The sequence below is a fragment of the Manis javanica genome, chromosome 3, assembly GCF_040802235.1.
Source record: "Manis javanica isolate MJ-LG chromosome 3, MJ_LKY, whole genome shotgun sequence".
Classification (NCBI taxonomy): Eukaryota; Metazoa; Chordata; class Mammalia; order Pholidota; family Manidae; genus Manis; species Manis javanica.
Genome location: NC_133158.1, coordinates 46,695,461 through 46,712,902, shown reverse-complemented (window position 1 = coordinate 46,712,902; position 17,442 = coordinate 46,695,461). Strand labels below are relative to the sequence as shown.

General features: G+C 35.8%; 1 protein-coding gene across 17 annotated transcripts in view; it reads left to right on the top strand.

The window, feature by feature from the left end:
- Nucleotides 1-17,442, top strand: part of DYRK1A (dual specificity tyrosine phosphorylation regulated kinase 1A) — a 151,488-nt gene that overhangs the window by 88,423 nt on the left and 45,623 nt on the right. For 13 of the 17 annotated variants that reach the window (XM_073231353.1, XM_073231361.1, XM_073231354.1 and 10 more), the window contains one exon: nt 14,793-14,989. In XM_073231353.1, coding sequence (XP_073087454.1) covers nt 14,793-14,989 — 197 coding nt within the window. Of the gene's footprint in view, nt 1-483; nt 600-14,792; nt 14,990-17,442 lie in introns of those variants that run through there. The other 4 variants (XM_073231348.1, XM_073231347.1, XM_073231346.1 and 1 more) reach the window with 2 other exon arrangements.

Genomic DNA, 17,442 nt, shown 5'->3' with positions numbered 1-17,442 from the left:
TCTTCCAACATTAAAGGCTTTCACAATCCTTTGTGTGGACTGTTAAAATAAGCCCCCAATTGATGTGTGCTTGTGGTTTTTCCCTGTTTGAGACCATATTACACATCAATTCTATTATGATAAGCTTAAGTATTAGAACATTTATTGACTAGATAACCATTTTAAACATTCTCTTTAATTTCCGTAATAGTCTTGATGTTTATGTTCTGTTATTAATCCATTTTGCAGATGGGAGGCACTGATTTAATTAACTTACCCAAAGTCACATAGTAGCTAGGTAGTGACAAAATTGAAATATGGATACTCCAGAGTGTTTATTGCTGTAACTAAAAACACAACTGGATTCATGTCACTCCAGGCACACCTTCTCTGGCATCTTCTGACCTGTTTTACAAAATTCAAAGTCCTTAGCCTAGCAGTTCCTTTGGCCCAGGCTGCCTTTCTGTCCTTAACCCACTCCTGTCTATACTCCATATTTTCCAGCCAAACTTGAGGTGACATTTGCACTACTACTGGGAAGAGAAGTGAGAGGGTTGCTGAGATGAAACATGAAGGCTATGTAGTGTGCCACGGAGCAGAGAGTGTGCTTGAGAGAGCAGGTAGGAGGGCGCTTGCTTCTCAGGGCCGGAGCCTCTGAGGGAGGGACCGTCACTGGGCCAGCCTGCAGGTGGAGGTTGGGCCAAAGGAGGCTGCTCTCTCTAGTCTTACTCAGGACATTTTTGTGAGCTCTTCACAATATTCATGGATACTAGAGAACTGGCTTTTTCTTTTTTTTAAATGTAGTTTGTAAAACTTGATTTGAGGTTTATTTGTTCTTGGACTCCTTTTTAAGTTCCCCTCTCTTTGGCCACAGTCAACCACTTGCCTGTTTTCACCTCAATTCGAGCAGATTGTTTTGGGAAGAGGCGTCCTCAAACAGGGTGCTGTTTCTTTGTCCCGGTGTTTTCTCTTTGCTAGTTCAGTTCATCTCCCTTCACAGGGCTTCAACAGTCATGTCTCTTAGGAGGTGCTTCTCATGTATCTCAGCACGCCCACTCCTCCTCTCTGAGGTCCTGCTCAGAGTGGTGCTGGGGGACTCTGCAGGTGCGACCACCAGCCAGGTGGTGGGCCTGGGAGCCCAGGGCCACCACACCCGGGGCCACGGTGGTGCTGCTCGGTTTCTTGCTTTCTATGTAAAACTTAACAACAGCTGTAATAACGCCACCTAATTCATGGGGCTTTTTTGGGCATAAGGGCATACTAGAGGAAGGTTGGCAGGGAATGGAGAGCTCAACAAATGTTACTACTCTTTATTTTTATTACTTTTTCTTCAGTTGTGAAAAACTACTCACAGCATTCTGGCAAAGGGTGGTGGAAACCTGCTTTATCCATCCTGTTATTGAGGGTATTCTGTCTGCTTCAAAATAATTTGCTTGTTTGAGAGGTAAAAGTGAAATCTCATTGTTACTGATTTGTTGACTTACTTTTTGACCTGTAGTGAGTTTGAAAAGTTTTTCTGTACACCTCTTGGTTTGTGAGAATTGTATCTTTTGCCTGATTTTTTTTTTTTCCCTGGGCGGGGGCACAGATCTTAATTTTTAAAATTGTATTATTAGTGTTCTTTATGGAGTAAGGGTATTGCATAACCCTTTGGGCAGTAACATTTTCCAGACTGTTTTCATTTGGTATAGAACTCAGGTGCAGATTTAACTATTTTCTCACAGTAGCTATGGAAGAGGGAAAACTAATTATGAGTTCTAAAATGATGGGTTTTTTTTTGCTACATTATATACTTCTAATGAAGAGGTACTTTTTATAGTAAATTTTATAATCTTTTTTGAACACTTAACAGTTCATTCAGTGTTTACCTTTAAAACTGTCTTTGGTCAGATGGAAGATCTTGCTTTTTGGGCATTTTGTAATGGAAAATCCCTGTAAATATACAGTGTTTTAATTGGCATCACAAAGCCAAATGATTGCCTCATTGGATAATTTTAAGTATTATGCTGCAATTCAATATAGGTACCCAAGTACTTAACTTGATTTAAAAATATCTTGTATGTTTAACAGCTGCTTAGCTAGAACTAAAAAAGAGTGAGAAGATGTGTATGGTTCTCCTCTCTGTCTGGGATAGGAGAGGGGAAAGTTAATTTTTCCCCCCTCAGCTGCTGTTGCTATGCCTGTTTTAGGAGAAGGCAGAAGTAAAGGTCAGGGAAGGCTTGAGGCAACTTTCTTTCCAAAGAAACTTTCTGTGCCTGAAACTTAGTAGCATCTTTAGATACTTATTAAAATGGCATGGTTGTGGCATAGTTGAAGGGGACGGCGGCCTGTGGTAGGTGACATTTCTGCGTATGTTGTAAGTTTAACTTACAACTCTCCCCTCAAGAGGAAGGCAGCTACAGGCAATGTTCAGCTTTTAATGGCTTCATAATATTTCAGCTTTCAGATGTGTTGTATCATTTCTCTTCTTTTTGTATTTTCAGGTTTTTGGAAAGCAACTTTAGTGTGCCTGTAGGCCCTGACAAAGTTATGGTCAGGAGAGCTAAAGGAGAATCCCAGAACAGGGTGTGGGGAGGGAGCAAGTTTTATATAACATCTAAAAAATTTTAAATAAATAGCGTTTTACTCTGTTTTATGTAGATTTTTTTAAAAGGAACTAAGTTAGAATCTAGCCACTATTCATTAATATGTGTCTTCTAAGCTCCAAACAGAGACTTTTGAGCACAGTCTTTCCTTTCCTTTGGCTATGATCTGTGTAGCATTTCAAATCCATGGCATTTTACGAGGGAAGGAATACTTTAGATTTACGTTATTGGACAGGATGATGAATCATCTCATTTCATGTATGAGGAAACAGACTTGTTTGTCGCTAGGCTGTATTTATTTTAGTGCTAAGGCAAGTGAGAGGAGGTCTTAAATCCTAGTCAGGTGTATTTCTGTATAACAAGCTGAACTGTCCAAATGTATTTTTCATCGTACCTGTGTTGTAAATGAATATAAGAAATTTGCATGTTACAGAGGAATCTGAGATGTAGAAAGCAGGGCCCGGGACCGTGGGGCTTCACAAAGGTGATTATGAGCAGCTTGAGACCTGTAGTCACTCTGCCTGGGTTGTTCCGCTGTTCTCACTTACCTGTCCCACAAGTGACTCTGTTCGGCGAAGAAGTGAATGAAACCCATCTTCTGACTGATAACAGGAGTGGCATTCTCTGAGTTCACTTAACGTGCGTTGCCAGTTAGGCTGGAGCTGAACTGTTTCATGTGCTGTTGACTACTGTTTACCCTATCTCAGGCAATTGTATTTGCTCAACCTTCAATAAGGATATAGCATCTGACAGGTTCTAGTATGAGGGACAGCTTTGAAATCAAGACTGTCTGATAGCCTTGAGCTCTATGGCCACTGTTGCCATTCCTCTTGTTAAAAGACACTAGGAACTCAGGATCTGGTTTACCATCTAATCTGAATGATAATTTCTTAGTTTGCTTGAAGAATTAGCTTCTTTATTATAACCATTATAATTTGTTAATTTGACTGACTAATGTTATTTTTGTAAAACTTTTGAAAGCTTTATAATGGAAGTTAAACTTTACAGTGAAAGTGTGACTCCTTCAGTTATGTAAGTGGTTAGTATTTATACAAGTCGTCTAGTGAGGACCCCAAATATCAGCTCATTTTCTTTGGTATTAACCTGGATACCTGATAGAGCAACCATCACTCTCCTGTATAGATTTAGATATTTTCACAGTGGTAGTAGATTTTTTTTTCTTATTTTAAGGGATTGGTTTCAGTTTAGCCTGTTTGGTTGCCTGTTAAATAAATAGTGTTATTCTGATACTTTGCTAGAAGGAAATTCATGTAAGTAGATTTTCTATTTATATCAATACTCAGATTTTGTATTAAGACACTGATAATTGCCCGAAAAATCTGCTTTAGTAACTATTGTCTCATTTGTTATTCCCTTGTGCTATTCCCTGGATTTTGCAAGTCCCTAGAAGGCATCCTTTTCTGCCCCTCTACAGGGCTGTTCATGAAACATCATCAAAAATTAAACTTATACCAGAAACAAGTTTGCTTTTTTGTTCCCCCAAAGGACTGGGGTAGGGTGGGCAGGTTAGAGAATATATAAATTTAAAACACAAGCCGGAAGGATTATGCAACTACAATCATGGAGATAAACTGTTTTTATTGTAATTGCCTCACACTTGCCTCAGAAGCATGTTCGTGAGCATTTTGTACAAGTGACTGTTATTTGAATTGCTGTGTTAAAGATGTTGCTTTCTTTAGTGCTTAGTTTTTCCAATAAAGTATTATTTTCAGCTTTCAGAAGTTTGTAAGTCATTTAAAATCAGTTATCAGTCATACCTAAAATTCAGCAGCTTGTATGTTTAATTTATTGCAACGTATTAATAATCTCCTATTTTGTGTTGGCATTTCTGTACATCTCTTAATGGCAGATTGAGTTTACAAATGGCAGATGCACATTATAAATGCTGTGCTCTTATATACTATTCATTCACTTACTCAGGCAGTAATTACTCAGGGAGCTTCTGTTGTGCATCGAGCACTGTTCCAGTCCTGGTGATTCGGTAGCGAACAAAGCAGGGAGGAGGGAGCTGGGCATTCTTGGCAGAGTTTACATTTTAGTAACATTATTGCGCTAGGAGGTAGACCTAGATTTCGAATCTGTCCTCAGCCACTAACTAGCTACCAGGCTGAGAGAATCACTGACCTTCATTTTCTTCAGGTGATGAGACTTTTCTCTTAAAACATTTAATCTCACTTCTAAAATTTCTCTAGAGACATTGTATATCTTTGTATACCTTTTGTTTTAAGCCTTCCCCTTCTCCCCCATGACTCCTGATGTGTTGTTTCCTCCTAAATAAGGAACATATTTATTTAAATCGTTTATTAAAGATTAAACGTTTTTATATTATGAATACTGTAAGAAAAAATACCTCTTCTTGGAAATTTCATGATTACTGATAACCTATAAAATACCAGATGGTATTAATCTGCTCTATTTTTGTTATCAAAAAGTATAATTTTAGAATATTGGGGGACATAAACTTACCCATATTACATGTTATACTATATACAGTGTAATAATATGTGAAATCTAGCAGCTATATCTTGGGTGACTATTTTAATCTTTGTTGTGTTCTAGATGATATTACCTAAAATAAACTCTTGACCTCTTACTTTAACTGTAAGAATTGGTTTGCCTTTTGTAACTGAAAGTGTTATGGGCCCATTTACTGTAGGGTTAACTAAGATTTTCTGGAATCTAATTGTGTATCTATCTGTCTAGTCTTTTTTAGTGCTTGCTTGAGGGCTTTCCACATGCATCCTTAAGTTACACTTAAGGTCTCTCTCTCTCTTGTCCTTGGTGCTAGTGTTGTCATATATTTTACTTTTATATATGTTCTACACTCCACAATACATTATTACTGATTTTTGCTTTAAACAGTCGTCTTTTAAAAATACTGATAAGAAAAGTGTCTTTACTGTTTAATACATTTTCTTTACTATGCTCTGTTTACCATTTCTGGTGGTCTTTTTTCCTTTTGGTAGATGATTTTCTTGAATCATTTTCCTTCTGTGAGCTGTGAACTTTTTTTTTTTTTTGGTATACAGTGTTGGTTTCAGGTACACAGCTTGGTGATTTGACAATTATATATGTTACAAAATGCTAACCATGGTAAGTGTAGTCACCATACAAAGATATTAACAATATTATTGACTATATTCCATACTGTGTACTTTTCATCCCCTTGAGTTTTTGGCTTTGTAATTGGAAGTTTGTAACTCCTTTATGTCAATGTTTTATAAGTGCAGGCCTACTATTGACACATTTTTTCACTTTCATCTGTCTGGAAAGTGTTCTGCCATCAGTTTTGAATGATGTTTGCAGTTGATACAGAATTGTAGATTGAAGGTCTTTTTCACTAATCATTTTGAGGATGTTGCTTTACTTTTTTTCTGGTGTGTATGGTTTCTGATCAGAAGTCAGTGGTTCTCCTGTGTGTAAATATGTGTTTTCCCCCTCCAGCTTCTTTTACAATTTGTTTCTTCATACTTGGTTTTCAGCAATTTGGTTGAGTGCCTTAGTGTGGGATGGGGGAGAGAGAGAGTGTGTGTGTGTTTATATTGGTTGGGATTCATTGAGTTTGGATCAGTGGGTTGATACCTTCCATTGAATTTGGAGTACTTTTGACTATTACTTCTTCATAAATTTTCTTTCCCTACTTTGTCCTTCCCTTTCCATACTTCCTTCAGACAGAAATGTTAGCTTAATTTTGTTGAGAAGGTTTTGGTTATATTTTCCTCCACTATATTTTATACTTGTTTTCAGTTCGGTTAATATGTATTGCTAGTTGTACATTCATTGTTCTTTTTTTCTTGCATTGTGTAATATGGGTTTTGTTGTCCTCCTTTAAAAAGTGTTGAATGTTGTCCCTGCAGACAGTTAACTTGCAGATCATCTTGATCTTTGGGGGGTTTGTTTCTGTCTCTGTTAGCACAGGTAGAAAGCAGCCTTGACTGTAAGGGCCAGGTTAGCTCTCCTCCTAACGCGTGAATTTTCTGGGTCTCTTGAATATCTGTAGTGTTTATCAGAGTTTCTCGGTCCTTGGCTGACTGGAACACTAACGGTCCCCCATGCCTGTGTGAGTTCTGTTAATTGTCTGCCTCATGGCTCCCTGGCACTTGTTCTTGGCCTGGCTTCTTGGACCTTTGCCCACTGCTTGTGCCGCTTAGTCAAAGAGCCAAGGGGACCCTTAGGTACAGATTAATGGAGCTCCTCTTCTGTATTGCTCCCTTTTTGCTGCCTACCCTACAGATTTCAGCATATTCAGTAGCCGTGAACTCTCACCTCAGGCTCCCCCATTCAGTGAAACCACTGTTCTTTTTGGGCCTCCACTCCCTGCATTGTACTCTGGACATTTTGTCTCAGGATAGAAAGCAGAGGTGATTGTGGAGCTCACTAAGTTTGTTTCCCTTTTCTCAGTGATCTCAGTTCTGCACTGCCTATTGTCCAGTGTCTGGAAACAGTTATGTCATATGTTTGGATCTGCTTTATAGTTGTTTATGGTGAGTGGGGTAGTTTAGACCCAGGTGTTCAGAAATGATCAGAAGAGTAAGTCTGATGTAGGCCTTTAAAAATACATTTTAAAAAATCCCTGTCCCATTGTTATTTGTAACAGTTTAAGACACGAATTTAGTATTCCATAGTGAGAAACCTGAGTGTGTATTTAGGTCTTACATGAGCAATTTCATCATGTTTTTAAACAAATAACACTGTTTCGACTAGCTAGTTAAAATGTGTGTGTGTACACATGCATTCTGTTGTGTCATAGATGGCATTTGTCCTTATCATTAGGTAGCTTACAGAATTATACAGTAGTTTCACTTTAATACAATATATATTTATTTAATACCTACTGTGGAGCCAGGCACTGTGTTAATGACTACAGTATTCTTCATTTATGATTGTGAGCCCCTAATTTTAAAATATTTCTTTCATCCATATCCCTTTCAGATCCTTCCTCCCCTTCCCAACCATTTCTTCTATTCTAAATATTTCTGCCAGATTCAGTTCATTCTTTAATTGAACAAATATTTATTGAATGCAAGCCATGTGCCAGGCACTGGTCCTTGGTACTAATGATAGATACCATGGTGAACAGAACTTAAGCATAGACTAACATTCAGTTACCCACTTAATAGTGTACCTTTATATCCAGCTGTCACTGAAAGTGCAGCTGGCTATTCCTTTAACATTTTTCTTCTCCTTTATTATGAGTATGTCTTGTTGCTAGGGACCTTACAGGTTTCTTCCCACTTAAACTTGGTTGCCCTCCATTTCTTAGGGGATTCTGTCTCTTATAGCTTGGCCTCATGTGAGTTTCAACATTTGGATGTCATAGTTTTAATTAACTTGAATTATTTTCATGTATTTTTGTTCTTTAATATTCTTTCTCTTTAAAACCTAATGTAGATTAATACTGTCCCAAAGGTGGCCCCCTATCAGCATATTAATAACAAAAAATTTAAGTTAGCTGCAAGTGGACTTACACATGGGTCTTCTACTAGAGACAAATTAATAAATGGTTTTTATTTTCATCAGGGTGTTCTTCCATGCTCTTCTATTGATATTTTCTCTTTGCCTCTACCTTTTTGGGTCTTACCATCTCCTTGTCTCTGAGATCTGTTCATGGAATGTTTCTCTGTAGAATCAGTTTTCATCTCTACTAGTGTTATGGTCTCTAGTTGTTAAGAGTTTCCTGTTGGAACATAGTAACTTGACTGAAGTGAGAAAGCTACTTAATTTTTTTAATAAACTATTTATCAACAAAACGTGTATGAACTTTTGGAAAGTCACAGAAACACGCTCATGGTAAAAAAATAGCTAGACAGCACAGAAGGATGTGGTATGTACAGATAGTTCCCAGTATATTTTTCTCCATCTTCTCTTCTGCACTCTTTGGCAGCAATTTAAAATACTGTTTTGGAATTGAAGTCCAAATAATGATTTTGAAGATAATTTTGAATTAAATATTGTAAATTCATCATTAAATTACAACATCTGAAACTTAATATGTATTATATGTTTTAGGGCTAAAATGTTATAGCTAATTTTTAATTTAGTTGAATAAAGATTATATATAATGTGGTAGTTATCAGGTTAAACCATATGAAATTGCTGTTTTGTAGGCCAGAGGTCTAATATCAGCAATTTCATATAGTTCAACCTAGTACTTTATTATTATTATCTCTATTATAGGATGAATTAAGTCCTTTTTCTCATTAATATTTGAGTTAAAAGGGAAGATGGAAACTTTAGAAAATATAAAAGCCATGGTGATTTGCTAAATTATAAAATTAGCTTGACAAAGAAATTCCAATCTTAGTTTATTTTTTTTGAGTCTAATATTATGAAAGAGGAATGAATGAATGGATATTTAAATACTTTTTGGCATTGTGGAAGGAAATTAAATGAGTATCTTTCTGGATTTCACATACAGCAGTTGAGTTAAGAAAGGAGACAGTGACTGTTATTAGGTCCGTAACTGCTAAGGTTACCATAGTTATGATACATGGTATAGTAAATAGCTAAAAAAAGTTCCACAAGTGAAAAACAAAGCTATTTCTCATTAATCCATGTTGAGATTACCAACAGTATATGTTAAAAAGGACATCTGATTCTTTGTCACCTATCATACTACCCTTATGCACAGGAATGTGAATTAATCTTTAAAAATAAAAGAAAAAATCTAGGAAGGTAAATCTGTGGGTGGGGGCTATAGTGTATTGTTTAGTTAGAATATAGCTTGTTTTTGGATTATCTGCTACTTCCATTAGTTGGAAAATAGCTCTCTCTTGTAAGGTGAACAATTAAGTTGTTTAGATGATAGTCAAAGCAGCATTGCCATCATCTGCTGGCTTGTTAGAAATAAAAGCTCTGGAGCCCTGCCCTGGATCTTCTGGATCAGAACCTGCATTTTTAATAAGATTCAAAGGTGATTTGTGAACATATTAAAGTTTGAGAAGTACTGTTATAGATCATTAGTGACATTGTCCCCCTCATGAAATAAAGCCATCGTAACCCCTCAGTAAGTGCTTGTTGAAATTAATGCATGCCATTGACTGGATTTAGATTCAGAAAATGAAACGAGTATTTTAGGATAGTTACAACAATAATAAGCATCAGCTATCCATTTCTTCGTAATTCTTTCATAGTTATTTGGATATCACAAAATTACCCATCCATCCCTCCAAATGCATGCCGGAGTTGGCTTCTGCCCAAGCTGGATGATTAGTTGCTGTCTTGTGATTGTGTGTGTGTGTATGCACACACAAGTCAACAATAGTATACAAATTAAAGGAGTAATTAGATTTTGAGGAGTCAGGGATACATAAAATATATTGTAATGTATATGATAACTAAAAAATAATAAAATAATTTGTGTGTGTGGAGAGAGATATAAAATTGTCCAGCATGAGGTAGGAAAGGAACATAAAACAGTTGTGGAATGAATAGAAAGGTTATTAGTGTTCCCACATAAATTATGCCAAACTACATATTGTTTACAAGAGACAAACCTAAGATATAAGGAAATGGAAAGGTTGAAAGTAAAAGGACAGAGGACATACTACTGTATGCTAAGATTAAGACAAAGCTTGTAGCCATACTCACCAAAGTGAAGCATTGTCAGAAATAGAGAGGTCATTTATAATGATAAAAGGTTTTATTTATCCAGAACGTTGACAACTCTAAATTTATGTAATCCAGTAACATAACGTAAATGGGAATTTTGGTTCTTTTTTTTTTTAACAGCTTGATGAATTTTGACAAGTGTATAGCCATGTAACTATAACCCAGATCAAGATAGGAAACATTTTCACTAAATTTTTCCCTCCTTCACCTGTTTCACACCCTTCATAGCAACCACCAGTGTTCTCTTTGTCTCATGGAGATTTTTAATACACCTGATTCACTAACTGCTAGAACAAAATGACAGCAGAAATAAAAACCTTAAGAAAGGATTCTTATAAAATTGATCAGACTGATTACAAAGAAGAAAGAGATGAGCTCATGAACCAGTCTTGAAGTAAGGGAGGTATCACTACAATTATACCTGCATTGATCAAAAATCTCAGTGGAAATTACAAAGAACTTGATGCCAATGCATTTGAAATTTAGATGAAGTAGACATAATGTTAGAAAAATGCAACTTACCAGGACAGACACACCAGGAAATACAAAATCTGAGTAGTCCTATTAAATATAACCTCTAATTGAAAAAGTTACCCATAGAAAAAACTCCAGATCCCAAAATTTTCACCAGTGAATCTATCACAAATGGATAATCATGATCAAATTGAATTCCGGAATGCAAAGTTGGTTTAACATTAAAAAATCAGTGTTGTACCACATATTAACAGAGTAAATCAGGAAACTCAATGTATTCCAGTGAATGCAGAAAAAGCATTCAATAAAATTTAGCATCTATTCATGAGGAAAGATATTAGCAAACTGGGGCTAGAAGGGAACTTCATTGATCTCTGATAATGGTTATCAATTAGAAACCCATCAAAACCACACTGCTGGAGAAATGTTGAAAGCTTACTTTCTGAGATTGGGAATAAGACAGTGAGTGGTGCCTGCACCCCCATATCCAGTAGAACAAAATAGCCCAAAACATCCAAGCATATATGGGTGTGCAGTTTATGACAAATATGGCATTGCTGAACAGTGAGGAAAGTTTGTCTTTTTAATAATGGATTCTGGGTCAATTGGATGTCCTATTTTTGGGAAATGAAACAATTCCTAGTGTACGTATACAAAGAAATCAAATCCAAGAGCATTACTCATCTAGATGTAAATGGTAAAACCCAACTTCTAGATGATAACAGAATTTCTTCATGATTTTAGTATAAGGAAATATTTCTTAAACAGACACCAAAAATACTAACTATAAAGTAAAAGTTGATAAAATTAAATCATTTTCATCAAAAAAACACCATTAAATAGCATCTTACTATGCTGATGGACAGTAACTGCAATGGGGTATGTGGGGGGACTTGATATTATGGGTGAATGTAGTAACCACAATGTTGCTCATGTGAAACCTTCATAAGATTGTATATCAGCGATACTCTAATTTAAAAAAACACCATTAAGAGAGCAACAGTTCAAATCACCTATAATCAAAATATGTTTTTAAAAATGGATTTAAAAAAATTTAGAAATTTGTAAGAAAAAGACTTTCTTGACAGAAAAATGAAAAAGTAACCTAAATGGGCATGTCACAAATGGATATCCACACAGTCAATAAATAATTGAAAAGCTGTTCCTAGTCACCAGAGAGAAAGTTAAAGTCATGATGGAATACCACTGTGCATACCTTCCATAATGGCTGAAATTGGAAAGACTGATGATTCCAAGTGCTAGTGGAGGCTTGGAGCAGAGGGAGTTTTCATGAATAGCTAGGGGAAAAATAGATTGATTTAAAGAAAAAAATTGGAAACAACAGAACAGCATCTCTGTATGCCAAAAGACACTTAACAAGAATCTTCCTAGTGACAATGTTCGTAATAACTCTGAACTGGAAATAATTCAAATATCAGTCAAAGTAGAATGGATAAATAAACACATTCATATATATTGGGATACTGTAAGTAATGGTAATGAACAGACTGCAGCTTAGAAGCATAACATTAAGTGCATAAATCCTTTTAAATAAAGTCAAAACTACACTGGTTTTGGAGGTCAAGATAGTAACTTTTGGGGAATAGAGAATTAAGTATTGATTGGGAGGGGTCAGACAGTGCTGTGGAGGGTTTCTGAGGTGATGGCCATGTTTTGTTTTTTTCTGTTCACATAGGTTCAGTTGATGATAATCGTTTAAGCTGTATAGTGATGATGTTTGCACTCTTTTCTGTATATTATAATTAAGTTTAAACATAGTATACAATAATGATTACAGAAGCTAATTATTTTTCAAAGTGCTTGTTAGGTACCAGGTTCCATTCTTCAGGCCTGCTTGTGTGTCTCAACATCTCCACAACAAACCTGAGGAAATAGGGTTAGTGTAATAATACCAATGCTTCATAGGAAGGGGAACTAAGTCCCAGAGTGATTAAGTAATTTGCCATTCAGGCTGTAGTCTTTTCACTGTTTATTTGTAAGAGTTATTTGTATACCAATCTTTTTCATATTATATTCCTTCCCAGTTTTCTGTTTTTAACATGCAAATTTAAAACCTCCCTTCTCTCCCCCCACCCCACTTCACCCCACCCCATGTATTGATTTTAGGTTTCCAATTTTTTTGTTATTACAGGTAATATCAGGGAAAACATTCTTCTCTAATTTTCTTTGTGCACATTATTGATTATTTCCATAGGATAAATTCCTAGTTTTATTTATTTTTTAACCAAAATTGTTCCACATAATTGACTTGGCTGAATTTTTTTTTTTAATGAGTATTGAAATGTTTAGAAAGTTACCCCATCTACCATTTTAGGGACATTGTCTCTTTACTTAATTCTGCAGATGTTTATTAATCATATATTAAGTGTGGGTCGGTTAAAGATCTCATGCTGTCGTGAAGAGATACAGAAGCCGAGGTCTAAAAGCAATGCTAAGGCAGGCAATATTCAAATTTGAGTAGGGGTGGAGGACTTGAGATTTGCATTTTAGAAGGGTCAGTCTAGCAATTTTATTGAGGAAATACAGAGTTGTAAATGGGAAGAGTAAAGACAAAGCTATATTAGGAATATTAGGAATCTGTTTTAGTTCTAAGTGAGACATGGGGTGATGGAGATGAAGAGGTTGGTACTTGAATGTTCTGTAGGAGGTAGAATCAACAGATTGGGTGGCTGCATGAAATGGTCTGTGGGGGAAAAGAACTCTAATACGATTTCTAGAACTTTGATTGTGCTTGACTGGATGGGAGACCATATCATTACTGTGGTAGAAAATACAAGTGGAACTTAGTATTTTGGAGAATTGAGCTTTGTTGTCTTCAGTTTGCAGAGTCTCTGCAACATTTAGATAAAGATCTTGTGCTTCACAAAAATGGGTACTATCCCCATCATCCTTTACTGGGCACTACTATACAGTAAATGCAGCTGATAATGAGCTGTTTTAATTGCTGTTCTAAGTATTTTACATATATTAAAGCACTTAGCCTTCACCTTTTGAGGTAGATATTATTATCATTATCAGGAAATGAGTTGTGCAAGGCAGTGCAGCTGGTAAGTGGAGCTAAAATTTCAAACTATAGCAACCTGGATGAAAATCCGTGCTCTTCCCTGTTGGGCCAATACTGTTGTATGTCTCAATAATAGTAGACTTTAGAAAAAGTTCTCTGATGCCAAACAGCATAGTCTGTTGTATGGCGGGACTTTCCTGGTTAATTCAGGAACACAAACATAAGTATTCTGGATCTAGAGTTTGTTGATCAGGGTTTTATGCTTTGCTCTTGACTTCAGTCTGTGATTGCATGTTTAGTTGAATATAAGAAGAAAGGTCTTTTTTCTCTTCTTTAAGGATGAACCAACTTGTATTAGTATGTCACCAAATACTTCTATGGACCAAAGTATTAGTTTTCCATTTCTACCATGAGATTCATGACCATGGTTCCCTCCTGCCAATAGGATAATTACTGATCATTCATTCTTGTGCTGAGCTTGACAGGGTTAGTTTCTTTCAGGACTGTGTGTTAGAAGAGTCCAGAGGAATCCAGCATCCTGTGAGCTTGTTTCTGTGCATTATATGCTCAGGCTTGAATTACTTGTGTCATAGGTGAGCACCATTAGGACAAGTCTTTCACATGGTTTGGAGGGTGCTGGGAATATTGATTGCTGTATACCTGGCAGGTGCGAAGCACCATCTCAGCAGTGTTCTCTTTGGGTCTGATCCATTGGAGAGGCTCTTTGCAGTAGTTCAGAGATACCTCATATATCTTCTGGTTCTCAATTGTTGAAAATCTCATATGTGAAAATAAGTACTAAAGGTTATTCCTATTGTTTTACAGAAAGATTTACTTAAGATTTTCTCTTAATGTAGACTTGTAGATACTCGTTTTAATCACGACTTGTAGATACTCGTTTTAATCACTATATATATATATGTATACCATTTAACATACAACTGTTGTGTTGAGTGACATATTCTCATTTGTCGTTTTAAAGGTTTTTAGTATTATTTGAACACTCTAAGCCCCTATTTAAAAGACTGTCAGGTAGGTCAAAAGATACAAGTACTATGAAATGAATATATCCTTTAAACCTCACTGTCTTTTTGTAGGAGGAGAGACTTCAGCATGCAAACCTTCATCTGTTCGGCTTGCACCATCATTTTCATTCCATGCTGCTGGCCTTCAGATGGCTGGACAGATGCCCCATTCACATCAGTACAGTGACCGTCGCCAGCCAAATATAAGTGACCAACAGGTTTCTGCCTTACCTTATTCTGACCAGATTCAGCAACCTCTAACTAACCAGGTAAGCTCACAGTGTATCAGACATAGGACTTGTTGGAATGGTAGTTTATTCCTAAAAATGGTAGATAGTAAGTAGGCAAAATGCTTTAATGATTTTCAGTTGTACGTGTTAATGTGAGATTCTGGATTGACAAATGCGATGTTAAGAAGTTTGCATTAAAAAGTTTGTTGGGGTTTTTTTGTATGTATTTCACTTAATTAAAAAACACTCTAACCTAACTGTATTCTCTTATTCTGTAGTAAGGAGGCAAAAAAATTATTTCTGAAGAATATTTGTTAAAGAAACTTAAAGCTTATTTTATGGAAAGGTGGTTAAATTGAAAACTTCAGAGGTTGTAGGAAACTTAGGGCTCCAGGAAAACAGATTCCATTATAGCAAACTTATAGAGCTGATTTTCTGCTCATATAAACTACCTTAGTATATACAGTTATAAAAATAAATATGAGACTCCTCAAAAAAAATGTAATGAAAATTAATCATGCCTTTCTAATATTCAGACTAGAGATGTAGCAACTTTCCATAAATGGATAGTGTAAAGAAAATAAATGCTGGAATCTTCTGATACATTCATACATGCATATATGTGTGCATGTTATTTTTACTGTCTTCCTGAATTAATTGTGTCCATTACATTGATTTTTGGTTTTGGGAGAATTTTTTTGCTAGTTATAGTTGTGGTAGTTTTTATCCCCACTGTGGTTGAGAGTACGTGAGCCCTGAAAATGGCTGTTTTTCCAGGTACTTAGGAATTTTGTTTGCCCCTGTTTTGTTCAGGTCTTTTAATATATCAAGTAATGACCAAAAATTTGGAAAATTTCAAAGTATTTTACCTTAAGGAAATGTGTTTTCTCTAATTCAATAATATATACTTTTAGTGAACAGTTGGCTACAGTTACTTAACATTATTAGGGGGCACCCTTGTACATATTGTAATACAACTTTGTCAGTAGTTGAACTGGCTTCACATTTATAAAATGTATGTAGTATGTGAATTAATGTAGTAGGTAACATTCAGTTAAATGGTAAGATGAATTATAGCAAGACTTAAGAATTTGTTTTATGCCATAAGTTGAAAAGTTGTATGTTTGAGAATTGGAGTAGTTGGTCAGAATATTCAAGTTTTGGGGAGTGTATGTATACCAGAAGAAAATTCTCTGGAGACCCAAAAAGTAGTAAAATCACAATGATATGTTTGTACTGTGCTTTTAAGAAATAAAGCATGTGTGGATTCATTTTCCTATTTGTTCAAAAGCAGCCTATCAGACAGGGTACCTCTTTTTAATCTCTTTTACAGCTGAAGGGACTAAGCTTGACTTCTCCAAGTATTTAAGCAGTAGACTTAGGGGTCCAGCCTAGGCTTCTTTCTTCTTAGATACAGTGCTTTTTGAATTCTGTAACACCTAGCATCTACAGAGGCTGGAAAAAATTCCAGTCTTTTAAAGTTATTATGGCTATATTAGTTTAGTAGGTAATGTAGTTAGCAAGCTACCTGTTTTTTGGGTACCACTAACATTTTGTAAGAGAGAATTCACTTAGTATTTCCAGTTTAAGCTGTAAAATATTTTTAAAGATTCATATGATGTAAAAAGACTACCTTTTAAGTAATAATATTCAGCCAAATATTTCTGACAAATCCCCCAACTTTCAGAACCAAATAAGGCAGTCAGATTAGTCTTCGTCATAACTGTAGTTTAAAAAAAACACTGAAACTGTGCTGATGTGGGATGGTGTACAAGTCATCGACATGGGCTCAGAGTCTTGACTCATGAAGTGATTGTATGACTTGAGTCAGGTTACATGGACCCTTCTGTCTGTTCCTTGAATGTAAGATTGGGACTTTAGACTATTTTAGACTAAGGACACTGCCCACACCCCACACCCCTGCACAGTGCCTTCTACCTCTAAACTTGTATAATCTCATTATTTGATTTCCGTTATTTCTTATTAATCATCCTGTCAGTGTCTTTTAAGTAAGGCCTGTTGTACAAACAGATTGAAATGAGTTAACTTTACCATTCATTTCTGGTAGTTAATCTTTCTTATATGTGTTATTTCATATAAATATAAACACAGTTTTGTTCAAAAGATAAATTTAGGAATGAGAAATGTAGTAAAAGTAAATGTAGAGAAGCATGATTGGTGTTTGAATACTGGGTCTCCTTGGACCATTCTGGTTCTCACTGCCTCTCACAGTTCCGAAACTATATTAGCGCTTGGATGTGTGTTATATATGTGATTCTACTTTATTAACAGCTCCCCAAATAGCAAGACCGATAGAATATCATGTTTCTGATTTTTCACTATATGTGAAGTAAATAGAAATAAAGTAGATGAAATAGGTATTATTTAACTAGAAAACAGTTTTTTAATTAAGTCCTGGAGCTTACACTATGGAATCTTCTCAGGAAAAAAAAAAAAGATTGTTTTAGCTCCTGTAACTGATCTAAGCAGGA